Source organism: Typopeltis vanoorti, chromosome 8 (genome assembly GCF_054136105.1).
Source record: "Typopeltis vanoorti isolate ZY-2024b chromosome 8, IOZ_Tvanoo_1.0, whole genome shotgun sequence".
Classification (NCBI taxonomy): domain Eukaryota; kingdom Metazoa; phylum Arthropoda; class Arachnida; order Uropygi; family Thelyphonidae; genus Typopeltis; species Typopeltis vanoorti.
Window position 1 is genome coordinate 45,030,446 of NC_143556.1, and position 22,724 is coordinate 45,053,169.

A 22,724-nucleotide genomic window follows, 5' to 3' on the forward strand; every position below is an offset into this window, starting at 1 on the left:
TGGCTTGGATAGGGCCTCCTCATAAATACGAGAATGAATGGCACATTCTTAAAGAATGGGGGAATGCAACACCATAGCACCCCACCTGTACAGAGGTACATATTGGTACCCAGTATCCAACAAGCAATGACTGCACTCAGAAGTGGAGTGTTCAGAGCTACCTCAGATATATCTCACTACACTAAGACTTGGACCACCCATTCTTGCAGGCAAGCATGCTAGACAAAACAGTATTACCTGGATCCTCCTTTCTGGATGTTATTAAGTCACACCACATAACATAGCAGAAGAATAACAGTGATGATGGTCTTTCCTGATCAGAGAGTTTACCCATTAAATGTATAGTAAATAAGAAAAGATGATATATTTGTAGGTGATTGATGTTTTCTGTATCTTGTTCTTATTCTATTGATGCTGCTATGGTTTCTATATATTTGCAGCTTGCTGAGGTGGGCTTGTGATGAACATGAGAATGAAAGGTCCGTTCTGGAAAGATGAATAAATTCATCACTAGGCTTCCATATTTACCATGGATGCCAAACTATCTAGCAAGAAACCACAGCAAGCCTCTGACCCTTGCTGTCAAGCTTACTAGCAGCTTGATATCCTATCTAGGGCCTGCACATCTTGCTGAGACCAAAGCATTGAAAGTCTACAAGAATCCCCTCCCCTGACTCTGAATGTCCATAAGTCATACCAAACATGAAATGCAGAAGCATGGCAATGAATCCAAGTGAGAGATAGTGCTGTGGAAGATAAGAGTATAAAACTGAGAAGAAGCACAGCAAAATATACAGGAAATATAGAAAGAGAAGAATGAAAAGGGGTAGAGCCATCACCACGAGGTCAACTCCACCACAAGTAAGTGCCTCACATAGAGGTGCTGACTGAGTAAAAAAGTTTGTATATGAAATTATCTTCACAACTAGGCTGCTAACATACAGAGGGAAGTGAATGTACCTACATACAAATAGATGCATGTCGTACATTATAGGATAATAGAATCACTTCATATAAGAAGTCAAGTGCCTCTCTACATAAGTATCCCAGTTGTGAAGCCACTTCATGTGCAACATTTTACTAAAGCTTTCATATGAAACAAGAACAACCTTGGAAAACCCTAAAGAAAGAGATTCAGTGGTAAACCCTAAAGAAAACATCGATTTAGCCAGAGAAGCATGTGGTAGACTGTCAGAAAAGACAGAAAAATCAGCACTCCATGGTGGACTGAGAAAATTAAAGAGACAGTCAAGGAAAAAATGATGGCATATTGAAAAGTTCCTAGTAAGTCAGCTTGTGCTCTTAAAGAATACAAAGAACATTGTAAGAAATCAAAGTACTGTGTAAAATTAGCTAAATAAAACTCATGGGAAGACTTGGTAAGAAAGCATAAAATAAATATCATGAAGGTGGCAAAATATTTTGGAAGCTACTGAAAAAACTTAGAAATGGAGAAAAAGTACTGTAAAAAGAATCAGGGATGATAAAGGTGACATGAAAACTGAAGATAAAGATAATGTCTGGAGTAATTACCTGCAATGATTGCTAAATGAAACAACCAGTGTCAGTACAGAGGTAGAATACATTGAACAGGGATGCATATTCATACTTCAAGCAGAAAAAGCCATCAAAAAGCTGAAGTGCGGAAAAGCAGCGAGTAGATGAGATTTGACCAGAAATGCTCAAATATATTACTGTACAGGTACTTCCATGGAGTCCAAAGACTCATTGCAAGAGAACCAAATTATTCACAATCTACCATACCTCTGCTTGTGATTCATTAACAGACAAAGCCATCACAACTAACTGTGGCAACCCACTCCACACATTCACAATGCTCCAAGCAAAAAATTGAATATTTACACTCCTACTAACCACACCTTTATTCAACTTCCAGAGATGACCTCTTGTTCTGAATGCTCTAGCCAAGTGCAGAAACATTTCCTCTATAAAACCCTTTAATGTTTCTATCATATTCCCTCCTTTTCTCCTATCAACTAATTCTGCAATCCACAAACCTTCAATCTATCCTCATAGGGAATATTCCACAGATCACTCGCAACCTTGGTCGCTTGCCTCTGAATCTTCTCCACCACTTCCTTATCCCAAGAAACCAGACCAGAGCAAAGTAACCAAGCCGTGGATATATCAAGGACTTATAAACAAGAATAACAACTTCCTTATCACTACTAGTTAATGTGTTCTTCAATAAGCCACATAACAAAAGAACTCTTTGGGATTTCCTTTGGCCTGCTCGGCTAGATTCTTCCGGTAATCTGATTTTGCCTTACTTATCATGCTGGTCACCTTTCTTGCATGAGCTTTGTACTGTTCATGAGTTTGTCAGTCAAGTTTATTTTTGTATACCATCCACAGCATTTTCTTCTTCTTCAGCTCATGCTTAATGATATTACTCATCCATATAACTCCTAACTGATTAATCCTTGTAGAAAGGCTTAGTCGTTGGTTATACATATTTATTAAATAACTTAGGGAAATTACAACGTACAATGGATATAAATTAAATTCAACTTTAATCTATATTTCCAATATTTTCGGCAACGTCATGTTGCCATCTTCACAGGACCTTAAAATAAAGACACGTGCATGCATGCACTACACACAGTAAATGAGGATGAAGCAGGAAGCTATTGTTTCTCCTAAAAGTGCTGATGGTTCCCCCTAGCAGGCTATGTAGGTATTCTTGGCCGTTGGGCTGAAGGTCTTCTGATGTAGGTTTCCCAAATTTGGGGCAGTCTCATGCAACCAAATTTGTTGAGGTTTGGATTGTTTCTTAGGGCTGAGGTCAATTCCATGAAAAGCCTTTCGTATTTGAATTTACTACGGTGTATTACTGTGGCTTTCTTCCATCGTATTCTGTGGTGTGAATCCAGAGCATGGTCTGCAAGACCAGAGTGGCTGTACTGGTGAAACCGGATATAGTCCTTGTGTTCTGAAATTCTGATATTCGCTATCCTGCCTGTTTGGCCAAAGTAGGACAGCTTATAGCTGCAAGGGACCTGGTATACACCAGGTAGGTCTTTAGTGGAGTGGATAAGGGATGCCAATTTTTTATATGGTCTATAACATTCAAGTCATGTTTTTATAGGATTATCATAATTTTTTCTGAGGTGCCTCGGATGTAGGGAATGGATTTAGAGATGGATTTAGAGTAATCCTTGTTGTGAGGTGGGGGGGTACTGGTTTCAATATTTTTCTGGATTTTTTTTTTTGGGGTGGGAGGGGGGGGGTAGCCATTGGCTGAGGAAGTGTTGAGGATGTGGTTTAGTTCTGTGGTTAGGGCATTGTCATTTGAACAGATAAGTGTTTAGCCCTGTTGTGTAGTGTCTTAATGACTCCATATTGTTGCGAGGGGGGGGGGGGGAGAGATTGTTGGTGAATGTATCTGCCTGTACGGGTGGGTTTTCTATAGACTGAGAAAACCAAGGTTCCATCAGGCTGGTGGGTGACTAGTGTGTCTAAGAAAGGGAGGCTGTTGTTTTTCCTCTTTTTCCAGGGTGAATTTGATTCTGGGGTGTTGGTTGTTTAAGTGTGTTAAAAAGGAGAGGAGTGTATCAGAGCCATGTGGTCAAATAGCAAACACATCACCAACGTAGCAAAGCCATATGGTTGGTTTTTGTAGGGCAGAGTTTAAGGCTTTCTCTTCAAAAGTCTCCATATAAAAGTTGGCAAATGGTGGGGAGAGTGGAGAACCCATGGCTGTCCCCTCTATTTGTTGGTAGAATTTTCCTTGACAATTTTCATTGTGAACTGAAATAGGGCTGTGATATCGGGAGGAAATTTTACTTGGATTAGCTCTAAGGATTCTTTGAGTAGGACATCAAAACTGACCATTATGTCGGTGTGTTTCAGTGTAAGGTTTTCTATGCTGGCTTTGAAGTGGGCTGAGTTTTTTTATGTGTGAAGGTGTGTTGCCAGTATAGTGTGTGACAGCTTTAGTGAAATGTTTAGCTAGTGTGTATGTGAGGGAATCAATGCCATCCACTATGGGACGTAATGGCACATTTTCCTTGTGTATTTTTGGGGGTCCATAAATACAGGGGGGGGGGGGGGAGATAGAGTTAAATGGTTTTAATTTGTTAGTGACTTCTACAGGGCAAGAAGTGACCTTCTCAAGGAGCCTGTGGAGTTTTCTAATTTGTGAGTTGGTGGAATTGTACTCGATAGGGAGGTAAGTAGCCCGATCTAACAATCGAGCATTCAGGTTACCTGTGTAATCCTTTAGGTTGAGCAATACTGTGGCGTCCCCTTTATCCGCTTTGGTGATTATTATTTCCTAGTTTTTCTTTAATTCTAGTAGAGATTTAATTTCCTTACTGGGCATGTTAGTTTTTGGTGGTTTTGCTTTGGTCAGAACACAAGCCACATCTAGTCTAATAACGTTGGCGGCATGGTTAGGAAGGTGTCGTATCCCGTGTTCAATTCATATCATAATATCTTCAGCAGGTATTCTTCTGGGCCAATGCCGAAGTTGTGGCCATGTGAGAGAGCATCGAGTGCTTCAGGTTTCACACTAACTGACGAAAGGTTGACTACCGTTTCGGTAGGGAGTTGTGGTTTCGAGTTCTTTTTTAAATTTTCAAATTTTTTGATTTGTCGATCTCTTACTTTTTTAAATTCTTTCTCCACAGCAGTGCACAAGATGTCATATAAAATAGCCCAAATTTTGGCTTAAGGTGCTTGAAAGGTCATCTTTGAGTGCCTGGATAACTAAGTTAGCATCATTCAGGAAACGAGTCGTAGCAATTTGTTCCCTGAGCAAAGCTTGACTGGCACGGTTATAAATACGAAGAGCCTTTTGCAAAGAGAAACAGTGCTTAAATTTGACACAGTTTGGGATTACCTGGTTATCTCAGCAGCATAATACAAAATAGCCTGAGTTCATTGTGAACTGAAATAGGGCTGAGATATCGGAAGGAAATTTAGCTTGGATTAGCTCTAAGGTTTCTTTGAGTGGGACATTTGTGAATAAGGAGGAGACATCAAAACTGACCATTATGTCAGTATGTTGGAGTGTAAGGTTTTCTATGCTGGCTTTGGTGGGCTGAGTTTTTTTTTTATGTGTGATGGTGTGTTGCCAGTATAGTGCGTGAGAACGTTGGCCAAATGTTTAGCTAATTTGTATGTGGGGGAATGAATGCTATCCACTATGGGACGTAATGGCACATTTTCTTTATGTATTTTTGGGAGTCCATACATACGTGGGAGGTATGGAGTTAAACGGTTTCAATTTGTTAGTGACTTCCACAGGCCAAGAAGTGACCTTCTTAAGGTGCCTGTCGAGTTTTCTAATTTGTGAGTTAGTGGGATTGTATTCAATAGGTAGGTAAGTAGCCCGATCTAATAATAGAGCAATCCATGTGATTTTGTGTGGCCCACCTGTGGGTTTTGATTATCACGAGCGAAAAAAAGACAATTTCAATCGAATGTGTATTAGATATTTTAATTCTATCACTAATCAATAATCTCGATGTTGGCAATTTTATTTGGTCCTTTTACATTACTATATATCCACATGTTTTTCAAATATTAGATGTGTCAAAAAAGTGTTCTTGCGCTGTTTTGTTCAACACACATGCTCCGGGCACTCACGGGAAACGTTAGCGCACGATTAGTGCGCAATTAGTGTTGTTTGTTTATTGAGCTTTCAAGGTTGTTTCGCTGCTGCTTAGATATGCATTGTGATGCGGCCCTCAAATAACCTAAGATTTGACAGCCCTGATTTATATAGATCACATTATGAAGGAAAGTAGTATTAAATCAAAATTATGGGTGTTATCTTAGCTCTTTACTTTATGCAGATGATGTTATACTTCTAAATAAGTCCAATGCAAGTCTGCAAGATTCCCTGACTAGAATAAATGTCATAATAAATTTGGTATGAGATTCAGCAATAAAAACGTAAAGACAATGAAAGTAGGCAGAAATACTGAAAACATCAACTGTATCTTGAATGGTGAACCTACAGAAGTAAAACCTTTTGGCTATTAAAGCACAATTTTTAGTGAAGATGGAAAATTAAATACAGAAATACACAACAGAATTAGGACTGCTGGAATCATAGGAAGTCAACTAAATAAATTTATATCGAATAAGAAAGAAATTTGTCAAAACACTAAATTGGTTGTATATAAGATAGTGTTCAAAGCAATTTTAACTTATGGATCTGAGAGATAGATTAGAAATAAAACATTTGATCAAAGAATAGAGACTACAGATATAAGAGTTCTGATAACGAATAGGAGAGTAAACAAATGGCATCAATGGCAATATCATATTAAACATAAGGATATCAGGAAGGAACTTGCCAATGTTACCATTCAAGAATATTAGTGTTATGCACAGATGAGAAGAGCTAATCTAAGGTGGTATGATGCCTTAAAGAGAATGAGAGAGGAAAGATTAGCAAAACAAGTGCTCTTTGCCAGGTTGGCAGGAAATAGATCTAGAGGGCCAGGAATTTGATGATCATGAGCTTTCGCATGAGCAAAATAAGATGAAAAAGATAAAATAATCTACTTTTTGTCAAGTAAGAAATAGTACCAACATTTTTTTTGTTATTGAATAACAACACAACCAACAGCTGTTGTACGATATGTAAAATATCTAAAACTATTTCCCCACTCCAATGTGTTATGTGTAGTAGCTTGGATGAGCGGACTTATGGACCTAATTAATGCTATGATATGGTAGTTAATCCTACCTAAACAATCTGCTTTGCTTAATAAAATGGAAAAATTGAAGTTTCTAAGAGTAAATAATCTTGCCATTTTCCAATCAGACTAGCTAACATCACCTTCAGTCAAAAGCCAATAACAGTTCTTTGTGTGCTAGGCAGGATTCAAACACAAATCTTTCCAATGAATAAGATAATTATTACTGAATGATGATAACTCCCAGTAAAGTCTAGCAGCTACATAAATTATCCAATAAATTATCCAGGTGTAGTAACTAGTAACAGTTACTTCAAGGGATAAAAAGAATAATATTAAAGACTCCAAATAGATGACTATTCATAAAGATAAAATCCTGAAATCAATATCATGAGCAAAAAAAGTGATATAATATATATATATTTCCTCCTCTCATGCAAATTCTGCTCACAAAAGATTATAAACCTATCTGGGTTGGGCTCAAGTTAGATAATGAGAATCCATTTTTGCTGCTCTAGAAACCAAACAGGGTATTTTTTAGTTTCTTGAAAAAGATATCTAGTTGTTTGCACAGTCTTTTTTTTTTTTTCCCATCATAAATGGCCTTGTACCAGCTGATGTTCTCACTAATTGCACGGTAAGCTTTTGTAAACCGTTCAATGTTAGGATCTTGCTCCTCAAGCTTAGCAAATCCTGCTTCAATGAGACAAAAGGATTCAGCTAATTCTTTTGTCGTAAACTTTCTTGGCTCTGTATTTTCTGATTTTTTGTGTTCGAGTGTTTCTGTCAGCTGCTTCTCTATCTCCATAAGGTCTTCATTGGTTAATTCTTGTGAATGGGACTCTAGTAAGTCAATGACATCATTTTCATTGATGTCCAATTGCAGTACATAGCCACTATCAGCAGCTTTTCTGGCTGCGGCAATGTCTTCTGTGAAGCCACGAAAATCCTCACAGAATTGAGGACACAGTTTGTTCCACATCCCTTTAATTGTTGACTGCTTCACTTCTCCCAAGAATCAGCAATGTTTTTGATGGCATCATGGATAATTCTTTCAGAACTCTCTCAAGGTCATCACATCATCTTCCATAGCCCTGACTGCTTGTGGTAATGCACGCTGTAAGTAATAAGCCTTAAATGCAGAAATGACTCCCTGGTCGATTGGCTGTAGTAATGATGTCATGTTGGGTGGTAAAACCACCCAACACTACATCATTGCATTAGGGTGAAAGTCATCTAAGGATGTTGGATGTCCAGAAGCATTGTCCAGCACAAGCAGAAGTTTAAAAGGAATTTTTTTACGAACCATGACATTCCACAGTAGGAATAAAACAGTTCAAGAACTAATCTTGTAACATGGCAAGCATGACCCAGGCCCTTAAATTTGACTTCCAAATAATAGGAAGAGCTGCTTTATCAATGCAGCAAAGTGCAGGTTTGTGCGAAAGAAACTAGTTCCCGAATTATTAATTTAATTATTTACTTATTAATTATCCTTATGAGGAGAGCCTTGGGAGCCCATTCGTAAGTACGGGACGGCATGAGTCAGGCCATCCATATCCTGGGAACCACTTGTATATTCTGCAGATGAATAACTTCACAAAGTATATTAAGGTATCAAAGAAAATTTAATTAATCATACACACAAAATAACACTAATTTGTTAATTTATTTATTTAATTTTTGTAATATGAATACGGTCCACTAAAGGTTGTAATTCTAACATGTATTAAGCATCACATATGGAGTAAGGGTTAAATTATCTGGGTCATCTAGAGACCAAACATAACTTTTTCGAAACACTTCAGGCCTTTAATAAATAAGTGAGAATTCTCCCACAGTGTGCTAAAAATCATATGCTACAGCTTAGAAGAGATCAAAAGAAAAAATTTATCAAATGAAGAGAATTAATGAAAACACACACACACCAATGATGAAAATAAAAGTAAAATAATACCCAGCTATAGCAGTTATATGTATCTTTAAAATTCCTCTTTACCTTTAAAATTCTCTATTTACTTTGCTTATTCATGAAAGTTGGTACCTAATTTAGCATAAAAAATATTAAAACTCACCATTCCAACTCTCTCGCCAATCAGCTGCTGTGCATGTTCAATTTGCTGTGGATTGCCCCTAATAATAAACATTTTTTCGTGAGGATTTGGAGGTGGACCTCTAGACAATTCCACATGGGCTCCAGATTGTTGATTGATGCCTTTAATTGTTTCACCACCTTAAAAAAAAAAAATAAAATAAGTTTATGGTGTAGATACAAGTATTCTAAATGAATATTTATTCACACATGCATTCATGCATATGCACACACGGGTGCATGCAAGGAGCTTTATACTTAAGTTGTAAATGAGAAGATTATTATTATGTGGCTTCTGCCCACAAAAGGTTTTTGTATTCGTACAGTGGGTGGGCTAAGAATTTTTTTTTTCCTATTTTTTACATAGTCCATATGTGTTTTACCATATTATTTCCTTTATATACTATGTGTTTTACATAATCCAGAAATCCTGCTATAGAGACAACATGGAACTTTTTCAAGCCACTTCAGAACTTCAGTAAGTGGTGTAACGGTCTCCACCAGGCAATGAAGTTCATCCCTCACCGAAAAACAATCACAAACATCTATGCCTATAGTAGGATTCAAACCCACAATATGTTGGTTGGAGAGTAGATAGACCATCCACTTGCCAACTGGGTGATTTATAGGATAAACAAGAAAAGATCTGATGTAAATTGAGATACGCATTCTTTCTGCTGTTATACATCATCTTTGCAATCACAATATCAAGTAAAGCAGTATTAAACCAGAACATCCAAACTGGAGATATTCAAGTCAGCTCTTTACTTTACTTTATGCAGATGACGTTTCATTAACTAAACTGAATAACTGGTGTTAAAATTTGATATTGAAAGAACAAACAACAGCAACATCAATGTGTAAGAAAATAAGTTACAACTATTTGGATACAATTTTTAGCAAAACAGCAAATTTAATAGTTGACAGAATAAAGCTGATGGAGACCCAACTGAATATGGAAGAAAGAAATTAAAACACCAAACTAGTAATATCTGAAGGCAGTTTTATAAATGACACTATTCGGCATTCAAGAATGTAAGGATAGAATTAATCTAAGCCAGTATAGTCATTAACTGAATCTGATAGGAAAAGTTAGATGAAAACTGTTATTTGATGCCTGGTAAACAGACAAGAAGAATGAACCATTAGATAGTGAAGTACTGAGAAAATGACAAACTCAGATTTAGTTTAGATTTAAATATTTAATAAACATTTAATGGGTAGCATATAATAAATATGATGATGATGGTATTCTTTGCAACAAGTTATGCTAGTTTTTGCTGGTTTGTTTCAAGTTTCATCAATGAGTGTCTTATTAATCTGACTACTAATTTCTACATGAAATATGCTCAAAATTACTAATTCATTGTCAATATAGTTATTTATATGTACTAATAGAGAGAGAGAGAGAGGGGGGGGTTTCACAATGACGATGGAGAGCTTTTAGTATGATCATTTGATGCAGTGGGCATGTGGAATGTATGTGTACTTAAATGTGAATTGTGGAGAAGGTAATAGTGCTTGAATTTTCCAGAAATGTATGATAATTAAGGTGATAGAGGAATGTAAAATGCTAAATGTAAGTGGAAATTCAAATGAGGGAGCAAATAATGGTGCAATACATGCTCAGTGGAATGTGGACAAGAATGGGGGTGGGTATCAGAAACAAGGTGTTGATAGCACTGTAAGGGGGGGGGGGGGGAAACAAAACTGGCACATGAGAAATTTAGAGGTTTCAGCAAGTGTGCAATACTACATAACACTTAAACAGACTACTTGGCAGATAGCAGGGAAGGTAAAAGAAGGATCAGGAAAGGACAGAGGCATACTGGACATGCAGGCAATTGCAAAATGGACAACCTGACAATGCCATGAACAGGCAAAATTGCCAAGAAACTAGCAGGGAAGGCAGAATAAAGCATGGATGAATGCATGAAATGGTAGAACTTGTGAGCGAGTAAGTGTGTGAGAGAGAGAAAGCGAGAGAGAGAGAGAGATTGTTAGTAACGGCCTCATGAAATATATAACAATTCCTTCTTTTTTGTCAAGAAAGAAAGGTGTAAACTGTGGAAAGAATTCAGCTCAATATATAACTCATTAACCCAGTAGTCAGATGCCATATGTATACAATAATGCCAGAAGCATTAAGAATACAGCTGAGTTCTTAACAATGGTAGACACAAAAATTTATAAGCACTAGCTAAACATGGCTGATAGAAGAGAATACTGTTACAGAAATAGAATATAATGGGTTCAGTTTATTAAGAGAGGAAAAACAAGTAGAGTAGAGGAGTGCAATTAATGGCTGTAGATGAAATGAATCCAACTTGAGTAGATATCTTCAGAGTAGTTTGATTCTTTTCAAAGCTATATAATAAAATTAGTTTAATCCTTTTTCCAAGTGTGAGCAAACAAAGTTTGCGCCTGAAAGTATCTTCAGGACTGGGGTAAGGTGGGACAACACCAGGGCAACTTGTTGCAAAGGTGGAGCAAGCTACCAACACTCCTATCTCAGTATCTCCTATAATGCAAAACACATTTCCTTGCAGATATGTCTAATGTTATGTATTAAGGGATAAAGGTCGAAACTAGTCTGGGTAGTGGCCCTTCCCTTAATGCATAACATTAGACATATCGGCAAGGAAATGTGTTTTGCATTATAGGAGATACTGAGATAGGCGTGTTGGTAGCTTGCTCCACCTTTGCAATGAGTTGCCCTGGTGTTGTACCACCTTATCCCAGTCCTGAAGATACTTTCAGGCGCAAACTTTGTTTACTCACACTTGGAAAAAGGATTAAACTAATTTTATTATACTCTAACCAAGTGAAAAATAAACTTTCAACATCTTTCAAAGCTATAGTACATATTTTGTTTAATACTTTTTATTCTGCTAAACATTATGTGATGGTGGTCATCTCCTGTATTGTTGTATCATGGATCAATTTGAAGAGATCATTATTAATAATATCTTCATCAATACACCTTTTCTTGTTTTGTATGTGTGTTTTCCTTCCATGTAAATTTCGCATATTTTCATGCTGGAACATGGTGTTAGCAGCAACTGTAGTCAATGTCTGAGTAGAAATTTAGAAGACATCTGCTATCATCATTCTCCGAATTTTCCTGAACCATTTCTGTATGTTGGGGATTTCTTTCCTGCTAAATTGGGATCTTCTAACAAAACCCAGCTTTTCCTGAATATCAGGTTCCCATATGAATGATGCAAAAAAAAAAAAAAAAAATGTGTCTGCTTATTCCCTACTCAAATCTTCTGTGGAACTACACACACAAATAAGCATTCCAGTTCTAATTCACATCGCTGATTGCAATTTGGTCACATTCAAACATTTGATATTCACACTTACTCGCATTTCTTAACCCTGCATTAGTAAGGTGGGATGTCACGGACCCCAAAAATTTTAAATTGACTAACTTTTTAACAACGCATGGCAGTGAGTCATGCCTCAGTATAGCTTCCTCTCTAACCAGCTACTTGACACCATAGACAACAGGCTCTTGTGCGCAAGCAATTTTAAGTTTAGCAAGCAAAATGTGTCTCGATCACATAATTCCAAGGTGCCCTGACTGTGCAATTACAGAAAATGAAAATTTTTAGTTAGTGATATCATTGGAATCTCAAGACTAAATGTTTATTATTCTATTAGCTTCTTATAATGTATATGCTCCTTTTGTAAATCAATACCAAAGTGCCTAAAAGATACTTTGTTTTTTTAGGCACTTTGGTATTGATTTACAAAAGGAACATAATATTAACAATTATATAAGCGTATATTTTTGTTGAAAAGATGTTTAATTAGTTAAATATTTTTGGGTAAGCAGATCCACAAAGTTTTAATTTTGTGGATCTGCTTTTTATTCTGTAAAATTACAGGACACTTAACCCTGCAGAGGTCACAGCTCATCTGACAGATACAAACAAATTATTTAATACAAGTATTCTTACACATATCCAGTGTATAGCTTGGAGGTCATGACTAGCTGGCATGCATATATTACGAGTGACATTCCACACTGTTTATGCGGTTAGGTTGTTATGCAAAGGTGTGTGATATTTTATAGTAAATTGTATCTGAGAGATACCGCAACCTCTGATGTCAGTCAGTATAGTATTGATTTAGTTGTTTGTTTGTTTTTATTTACCGTTGAAAATGGCTGGGAAAATACATCAATTTGATAATCCATTAGATGTTGAAGAGATTCAGTGATTTTGTTACTCGATTCCGACAATGAGAATAATAGAGTCGAATGTGAAAGTGATATTTGATAGTAAATTGTATCTGAGAGATACCAGAACACCGATGTCAGTATAGTATTGGTTTAGTTGGGTTTTTTTCTTTCTTCAATAATTTCTAGATTGTAATTGAAAATAAATAAATCATCATGTATTATATTTGCAGTGTTTTTTTTTTTTTTTTTAAAGTTTTATCACATACTAGTAATGAATTTATCTCTCAGATACACGCAACCTCCGCTGCAATTTTTTCTACCACGACCTCTGCATGGCTAAATAATACGTAATCTAATATTGATTAAAAAAGATATGGATTTCTATAATACACTACATTATTTGGGCGGGTCTGTGGGACCCCACCTTTCTACTTTTGTTACATTTTTCCACCTCACCAGTGCCAGGTTAATATACTTGTGAGTTCAGGCTTGGTACAAGTATTCTGTTTGATAAACTTAAAACATTAAATATTTCAAAATGAAGGACGTATTTCACCATTACTGATACAAAGATGCAGAATTTGAAACAATGGAACACTGCACAATAATTAGGTAAATGTTCAGTGCAAGTGTTGTCCATTTGTTGAAGGGAAGTAAATGACAGATTTATTATTAAAAATAAACAGCTGACACTCAAACAAATTAGAACTACATGAATAGTTTATTATACTGATTTTTTTAGCATAACATACCACTGCCTATTTGGTTTTGTGTGTGTGTGGGGGGGGGGGGGGCTTAACAGTAGTTTGTTATAGCAAGTTAATCTTTTGTTACAGCAGTGTTTTGCTATAGCAAGCTCTAATACTCACCTTGTAATACTTAGTTGTAAAACATACAATCAATTCTTATTATAGCCAATTTGAAGGGAACAGGGGAACAATACAGAATAAACATAGGATAGCTGAACATACATGATGATGAGTTATCCACTGAAGGTACAGGAAAATTCTGATCTTAAATGGCATTAAATTATTTAATTTCACAGTGTTATATACTCATCCTCAAATTCCTTATATGTATCCTCAAGAAGTACTCAGGATAATATTATACTATTACATGATTAAGGAATCATCTGAGATTGCATGTAGACAACTAGGACACTTCTGTGTAGCCTTTGAAGCATCTAAAAATCTGACTAGGGTTCCTGAACTGAAGTATTAAACCCACCATTGGTCATTCTTATTTAAATGTATACCTAGCAATGTAATGCAAGAAGGTGAGGCTGGACAACGGATCGCAATTGCCTTTGGTTCTCAACATTCTATATAGGCTACTAGGATCTCTTCCTCTAATTATTGAGATCAACTCTAAAGCAACAATGAATAAAACAAATTATTCTTTTATGTGAATACAAACAAATGTGTGGTTTGTACAACCATAGAATGTATAAGATGTTTAAGGGTCAAAGCTGTATAACTGAGAGGAGACTTCCACATAGCCTTTAAAGGAATGCAGAGAACCGACCAGGGCTTCTGACCTAATGTCCAATCCTCACCTTCTCGTGGTGCACCCTATTGGGTATCTACTTGGATACTGAACGAACGAGGATGGGCTGACAATTTGGGATTTAGCCGCCCAAATTGTATTATTATTGGTTAAACTAAAATAAAAATGATGGTAAAAAATGACAAAATTTCATGTCGGCTGGGGCTTCTCCCAATTAAACAAGACCCCCACATTGTTTTTTCCAGGGAACCAGGGCGAACAACGAAAAGTCAGCTACTGGAACAAATATGAAAACACCCCCCAACTCAACATCACCAAGATCGGTACTATCAACATAAGAAGCCTGAATGGCAAAGAAATGGAGCTGGCTGAGGAATTAGATAAGTACCAGATCGACATAATAGGGGTGACTGAAACAAACAAAAAAAAAAGGTTAAAAACTGGTGAGATCTTTCAGAGCAATAAATACAAAATGTCATATTCAGGCAATGACAATCAAGGAAAAGAAGGAGTAGCCATGGTATTCAACACAAAATACAAGGCTAATCTTCTTGAATGGCAGGCAACCTCAAGTAGAGTAATGTGGACAAATATAAGAATGGGGAACTGGACAATGAGACTTATTTGTGCCTATGGTCCCACAGAAGGTTCTACTAAAGTAGAAGTGGAGGAATTTTTTGAGGCTTTAGAAAAAGCAACTGACACAATGAAAAAGGAAAAGTTGGTCCTTGTTGGGGATCTAAATAGCAGAGTAGGAAGTGATTGTCACACATATAAAAATATTTTGGGAAAATTTGGAGAAAAGAGCAAAGCTAATAATAATGGCAAATATCTGTCTGATTTCTGCTCAGGACATGGAGTGGTTATTACTAACACCATGTTCCAACAAAAATGTGCACAAATTCACATGGAGAGAAGAGGCAAGGAATAAGAAAAGTTTCATTGATTATGTTATTGTTGATAGTGATGTTTTCTCCACGGTGCAGGACACCAGAGTTTACAGAGGATTTGAAATTGGAAGTGATCACTATTTAGTCTTGAGTAAGATAAAATTGAATTTCATATTGAAAAGAATAACATGTAAGAAAGTTTTAAAGCGAATAAAAGTTGAGCAGCTCTCAGATGTGAACTGTAGACTAAAATACACAAAGATTATTCAAGAAAAAAATGAAAGAGTTTGAGAACAGGAACCAAACCTAGGAGATTCAGTGGCAAGCCTTGAAGAAAACCCTGATTGATTCAGCTAGAGACGCATGTGGTGAGGTTGTCTGCAAGGATAAAAAAATCAGAACTCCCTGGTGGACACAGGAAGTCAAAGAGGCAGTGAAGTAAAAGAAGAAAGCATATCAAAAGTTCCTGTCAAATAAGTCAGCTTGTGCTCTTAGAGAATACAGAGACAAATGCAAGAAAGCTAAATACTGTGTAAAACTAGCTAAACAAAAGTCATGGGAGGACTTTGGCAAGAACATAGAAAATCATGCAATACTTATCAAGCAATACTTAGTCTTTATTTGAGTTGCAGTTAGAATTAAAGGAAGTGCAGGAAGATGGTTTAATGTTAAATCTGGTGTGAGACAAGGATGTACATTATCCTCTCTGTTATTCATTATCTATATGGATCACATTATGAAGGAAAGTGGTATTAAACATGGTATCAAAATTGGAGATGTCAGCTCTTTGCTTTATGCGGATGATGTTATACTTCTAAATAAATCCACTACAAGTCTGCAAGATTCTCTGACTAAATTGAATAACTGTTGTAATAGATAGGGTATGAAGGTCAGCAATAAAAAGACAAAGACAATGAAAATAGGTAGAATCACAGAAAATGTCAACTGTGTTGTGTATGGAGAACCTGTGGAACAAGAAAACATTTCAGCTACTTAGGCATGATATTTAGTGAAGATGGTAAATTCAATATAGAAATAGATAACAGAATCAGTAAAGCTGGTATAGTAGGAAGTCAGTTGAATAAATTCATATGGAATAAGAGAGAAATTAGTCGGAACACTAAATTAGTGTATACAAGACAGCGATCAAACCATTTTTAACTTATGGATCTGAGAACTGGGTCAGAAGTAAAACACTTGACCAAAGACTAGAGACCGTAGATATGAGAGTCATGAGAAGGATTAGAGGCATGAACAGATGCTATCAATGGCAATATAATATTAAAAACGAGGATATTAGGAAAGAACTTGACATTGTCAGCATCCAGGAATGCGTTAGCAGAACTAATCTCAGGTGGTATGGTCACTTAAACAGAATGGGTGAAGATAGATTAGCAAAGCAAGTGTTCTCTGTCAGGCTGGCAGCAAAACGACCCAGAGGAAGACCAAGATATAGGTGGATTGATACGGTACGAAGCGCGTTAGAAATATAAGATCTGATAATGTTGGAGTCTTGACAAGTAACAGACTGATTTGGGGGAATATTGTAGATAGGAAGTTAGTAATGATGTAATTTTTTTCATGTAGTACTATCATATCCTGTACATCCCCTTGAGGGTACATGGCAGAAATATGATGTTGATGTTATATTCCCATGATTTCTCCACTATTTGTCGTAAAGTGAAGATCTGATCCCGACAGCCTCTATTTTGCCTGAATCCAACTTGTTCTTCACCCAGCTTTTCTTCCACAATCCTTCTCAATCGTTTCCCAAGTATACTTGCATAGATCTTGCCAGAAACACTTAGTAGGGAAATACCTCAGTAATCCTCACATTCAGTTTTATTTCCCTTTTTATATATGGGTGTTATATTCGTAATTTCTATTGGAATATTGTAATTCTACTAATAAAATCCTACCGGCTGCGCCATTGTTATGTCGCTATCTCTCTATATTATATCTGATTCTACCTGTATAATAACTCTCCTTTTAATCTATTGTCGTGCTCCTAAAATACTAATTCAGATTTATTTCCTCTTCGGATATTGGCAAAATTTATATTTCGCTGCGCCAGCCAATATCCTATAACAGAAGAGACTCTTGTTCAGGGAAATAATTCAAAATTTTAAAGGATACACACGATAATTTATCTCACGCTAGCGCTGTGCGGATTCAGTTAGCAGTCGTGGACCGAATCTCACTTAAACAATTATATCTAAATTCCTTCCCGCCAAAAAGGCTCAATTTCATAAGTGGTGGTTTGAATTTGTAATCAGGCATAACTCAGGTATAAGGTACAAAGCATGTTTATTGGAAAAACATATAACATTTTACAGTTATTTAAGTTTAAATAATCAATGGATCAAAATTCACTCTAAGTTAAGGGTTATACTAAATCACAATGAATCAGAGCAAGTTAAATCCTTCAATTATGAAAGGACAAGATTAGGCTCAAGCAAAATACTACTACTATATAATTCCTTTCACAAGTTACTCACAGAATACTTATTGAACACTTTCATTAATACTCTATCAATGATTACCTTAATTCTAAATTTCATTTAAGCAAGTCTAGCCATTCACAAATCACTGCCTATTTAACAACTCTTCTTTGCTCCACAAGGGCTTAATTAATTCAGTCAAATTCTCACTAAAATTTCTCTACTAGTGTCCTTTAGTTACAACACACACAAATTTACTTTTCTTCTAAACAAATTTTAACATAGAACGAAAACTCTTACATTACCGGATCCTTTCAGATTTCATGCCGCCATCTCATGTAGGTCTGGATTATCGTACTGCATATTCTTCAGCTGTCTTTGCACCTGGCGATGTACTACGCTTTTTCTTCTAATCGTTTCCGACTGCTGCGTGCTGTCTACCGCTCCGCAGGAAACTTTCTCCAATGGGACATTTTGCTAAGGCTCGATTCCACATAGGCCGTCATATCGCAATCAGATCCACTTGAAAATCTTCAAGCATTCTCAAGAAAAGAACCTGCATTCCGTCATTGCCGTAGTCAACTCGCCGCTCTCTCACGAATCCTCCGACCAACTCCGCCTAAAACTCGAATCTGGCACTCGAAGATCAAAAGGGCAAAAAGCCCCGTAAAACGGCGTGCATTGTCCTTTATTCGCCCTATTCAGGCGCCCTCTATTCAATGCGGTTTTCACCCACGAACCCCATCGTTCATGCCCCTTGGGTGATCCTACACTCTCGCTAACCTGTCCGGTTACATAATTCTAGGTAGGCGCTCTGACGTCATATTTCCGCGTAGGTATAGCCTCCATCGCTACGCTCGACTCGTACCGATCATACACGATTATTCCGGATTACTATTATAAATTTTTCTCAGAATTTCGCAAAGTACTAGACAGCTTACTTGGGAATAACAAATAACCTAGCAATAACTCTATATATTGCACACATGGACTATACATTATTACAAGACATAAAACAACACTTTATAATTATTAGCCGATGTGCAGATATCTCCTTAATAAGTAGTAGTTTGTTATGTTAAATCCTGAATAAAGAATTTACTTGTAAAGCTCTGCATTCAGGATCTAACAGGATGCTATGAGAGCTCTACTCCATTCATCGGGAATTCGTCCCTCTGTCCAGGCCTTCTGAACTATGCAGTGCAACCACTGTTAGACTTTTATACCACCATACTTCAGCATTTCTGGTCGAATATCCTCTACTCCTGCTGCCTTTCCACATTTTAAGCCTTTGATGGCTTTTTCTACTTCAAGTATGGATATGTATTCCTGACTACATGTCTGGTCAGTGTTTTTTACTCACTTTGCTGTGATCACTGGTTGTTTCATTTAGCAGTATTTCAAGTAATTACTCCATACTTCAAGGATATCTTTTTCTTCCGTTTTCATGCCACCTTTATCATTTCCTTTTACGGCACACTTTCCTCCATTCCTAAGCTTCTTCAACAACCTCCAGAATATTTTGCCACCTTCTTGATATTTATTTTCTATATTCTTGCCAAAGTCCTCCCATGACTTTTGATTAGCTAGTTTTACACAGTGTTTAGCATTCTTGCATTTGTCTCTGTATTCTCTAAGAGCACAAGCTGACTTATTTGCCAGGAACTTTTGATGTTCTCTTCTTTTCCTTCACTGCCTCTTTAACTTCCTGTGTCCACCATGGAGTTCTAATTTTTCTATCCTTGCAGACATCTTCACCACATGCCTCTCTAGCTGAATCAATCAGGGTTTTCTTCAGAGTTTGCCACTGAATCTCCAAGGTTTGATTTCTGTTCTCAAACTCTTTCATTTTTTCTTCAATAATCTTTGTGTATTTTAATCTATAGTTCACATCTGAGAGCTGCTCATCTTTTATTCTCTTTAAAACTTTCTTACATATTATTCTTTTCAATATGAAATTCAATCTCATCCTGCTCAAGAGTAAATAGTGATCACTTCCAATTTCAAATCCTCTGTACACTCTGGTGTCCTGCACCAGGGAGAAAACATCACTATCAACAATAACATAGTCAATGAGACTTTTCTTATTCCTTGCCTCTTCTTTCCATGTGAATTTGTGCACATTTTTATGTTGGAACATGGTGTTAGTAATAACCAGTCCATGTCCTGAGCAGAAATTCAAGAGATATTTGCCATTATTATTAGCTTTGCTCTTTTCTCCAAATGTTCCCAAAATATTTTTGCATGTCTGACAATCACTTCCTACTCTGCTATTTAGATCCCCAACAAGGACCAACTTTTCCTTTTTCACTGTTTCATTCTAAAGCCTCAAAAAATTCCTCTACTTCAACCTTAGTAGAACCTTCTGTAGGACAATAGGCACAAATAAGTCTCATTGTCCAGTTTCTCATTCTCATATTTGCCCACATTATTCTACTTGAGGTTGCCTGCATTCAAGAAGATCAGCCTCGTATTTTGTGTTGAATGCTATGGCTACTCCACTTCTACCTTAGTAGAACCTTCTGTGGGACCATAAGCACAAATAAGTCTCATTGTCCAATTCCCCATTCTCATATTTGCCCACATTACTCTTCTTGAGACTGCCTGCCATTCAAGAAAAATTAGCCTCATATTTTGTGTTGAATACTATGGCTACTCCTTCTTTTCCTCGATTGTCATTGCCAGAATATAACATTTTGTATTTATTGCTCAGAATGATCTCGCCAGTTTTTGTCTTTTTTGTTTCAGTCACCCTTATTATGTCGATCTGGTACTTATCTAATTCCTCAGCTAGCTCCATTTCTTCGCCATTCAGGCTTCTTATGTTGATAGTACCCATCTTTAATTCTGGTGATGTTGAGTTGGGGTGTGTTTTCATATTTCTTCCAGTAGCTGACTTTTCGCTGTTCACCCTGGTTCACTGGAAAAAAACGTGGGGCCTTGTTTAATCGGTTGACGCCCTAGCTGACATTAAAATTTGTCATGTTGTACCATCATTTTTATTTGAGTTTAACCAATAAGAATACAATTTGGGCAGCTAAATCCCAAATTGCCAGCCCATCCTTGTTCGTTCAGTATCCAGATAGATACCCAATAGGGTGCACAACGAGAAGGTGAGGATTGGACATTAGGTCATGAGCCCTGGTCGGTTCTCCACATTCCTTTAAAGGCTATGTGGAGGTCTCCTCAAAGTTATACAGCTTTGACCATTAAGCAGCCCGGGAATATAACAAAGATCTGTATTTAAGTTTTGTCAATTTGGAAAAGGCATATGACAAGGTGCCAAGAGAGAAGCTATTCAATACGCTACAGTTATATGATGTCAACAGGGCATTATTTCAAGCAATACTTAGTCTTTATTTGAGTTGTAAGTCAGCAGTTAGAACTGAAGGAAGTATAGGAAGATGGTTTAATGTTATATCTGGTGTGAGACAAGGATGTACATTATCCTCTCTGTTATTCATTATCTATATGGATCACATTATGAAGGAAAGTGGTATTAAACATGGTATCAAAATTGGAGATGTCAGCTCTTTGCTTTATGCTGACGATGTTATACTTCTAAATAAATCTGCTACAAGTCTACAAGATTCACTGACTAAATTGAATAACTGTTGTAATAGATAGGGTATGAAGGTCAGCAATAACAAAGACAATGAAAATAGACAGAATCACTGAAACTGTCAATTGTGCTGTGAATGGAGAACCTGTTTCGTAGGTTCTCCATTCACTAAGGGTTAGACTAAGTAGCTGTAAAACATTTCAGCTACTTAGGCACGATTTTTAGTGAAGATGGTAAATTAAAAGAAATAGACAACAGAATCAACGAAGCTGGTATGGTAGGATGTCAATTGAATAAATTAATATGGAAAAAGAGAGAAATTAGTCGAAACACTAAATTAGCTGTATACAATACAGTGTTCAAACCAGTTTTAACTTATGGACCTGAGAGCTGGGTCAGAAGTAAAAACACTTGACCAAAGACTAGAGACCACAGATATGAAAGTCATGAAAAAGATTAGAGGCGTGAACAGATGGCATCAATGGCAATATCATATTAAAAACGAGGATATTAGGAAAGAACTTGACATTGTCAGCATCCAGGAATGCATTAGCAGAGCTAATCTCAGGTGGTATGGTCAGTTAAACAGAATGGGTGAAGAAAGATTAGCAAAACAAGTGTTCTCTAGCAGGTTGACAGGAAAATGACACAGAGGAAGACCAAGGTATAGGTGGATTGATATGGTACAATGTGCCTTAGATGACAGAAATATAAGATCTGATAATGTTGGAGTCTTGACAAGTAATGGACTGATTTGGAGGAAAATTGTAGATAGGAAGTTAGTAATGATGTAAATTTTTCATGTAGTACTATCATATCCTGTACTCCCCTTGAGGGTACATGGCAGGAATTTGATGATGATGATGGTAGAATGTATAAGCTACTCTATCTTTATTATTGTAGATGGGTTAAGGGTTAGATGACCTACTATACAGACTAAACCTGGTACGTTTAAGAAAAATTAACTATTAAAACTCTTAGGAATTTTACACTGCTGAATAATTACGAATAAAAACCGCAATAATATCTGAAATTAAGGAAAGTTCAGGAGCTCAAAAACAATTAAAAATTAAATACAATTCTACAGTGGTAGAAGTAGGAATGAGAGAAGAAAGACAGTATTAGCATTTATGACACATAGAACACTAGAAAATAGAGTAGTTAATTATAATTATTGGAATTCAAGTAGAATATAAATCAGGACACTATGTATTTATAATAAAGTTACAAACACATTCTTTCCAAATAAAGATTGTTGTAAGTATAATTAAATGGGAAGAGGACACAGATCAACAATAGGCAATATAATAATACGTAAGAAATTAAGAAAAAAAATTTGTTCGTGACAATGTATTTTAAAAGTTTTGAAT

At 36.5% G+C, this 22,724-nt stretch overlaps 1 protein-coding gene across 4 annotated transcripts in view; it reads right to left on the reverse strand.

The window, feature by feature from the left end:
* The window catches only part of LOC150103960 (far upstream element-binding protein 1-like), a 311,837-nt gene that overhangs the window by 68,594 nt on the left and 220,519 nt on the right, over nt 1-22,724 (reverse strand). For all 4 annotated transcript variants that reach the window (XM_090397206.1, XM_090397205.1, XM_090397203.1 and 1 more), the window contains one exon: nt 8,750-8,907. In XM_090397206.1, the coding sequence (XP_090253332.1) occupies nt 8,750-8,907 (158 nt within the window). The remainder of the gene's footprint in view (nt 1-8,749; nt 8,908-22,724) is intronic.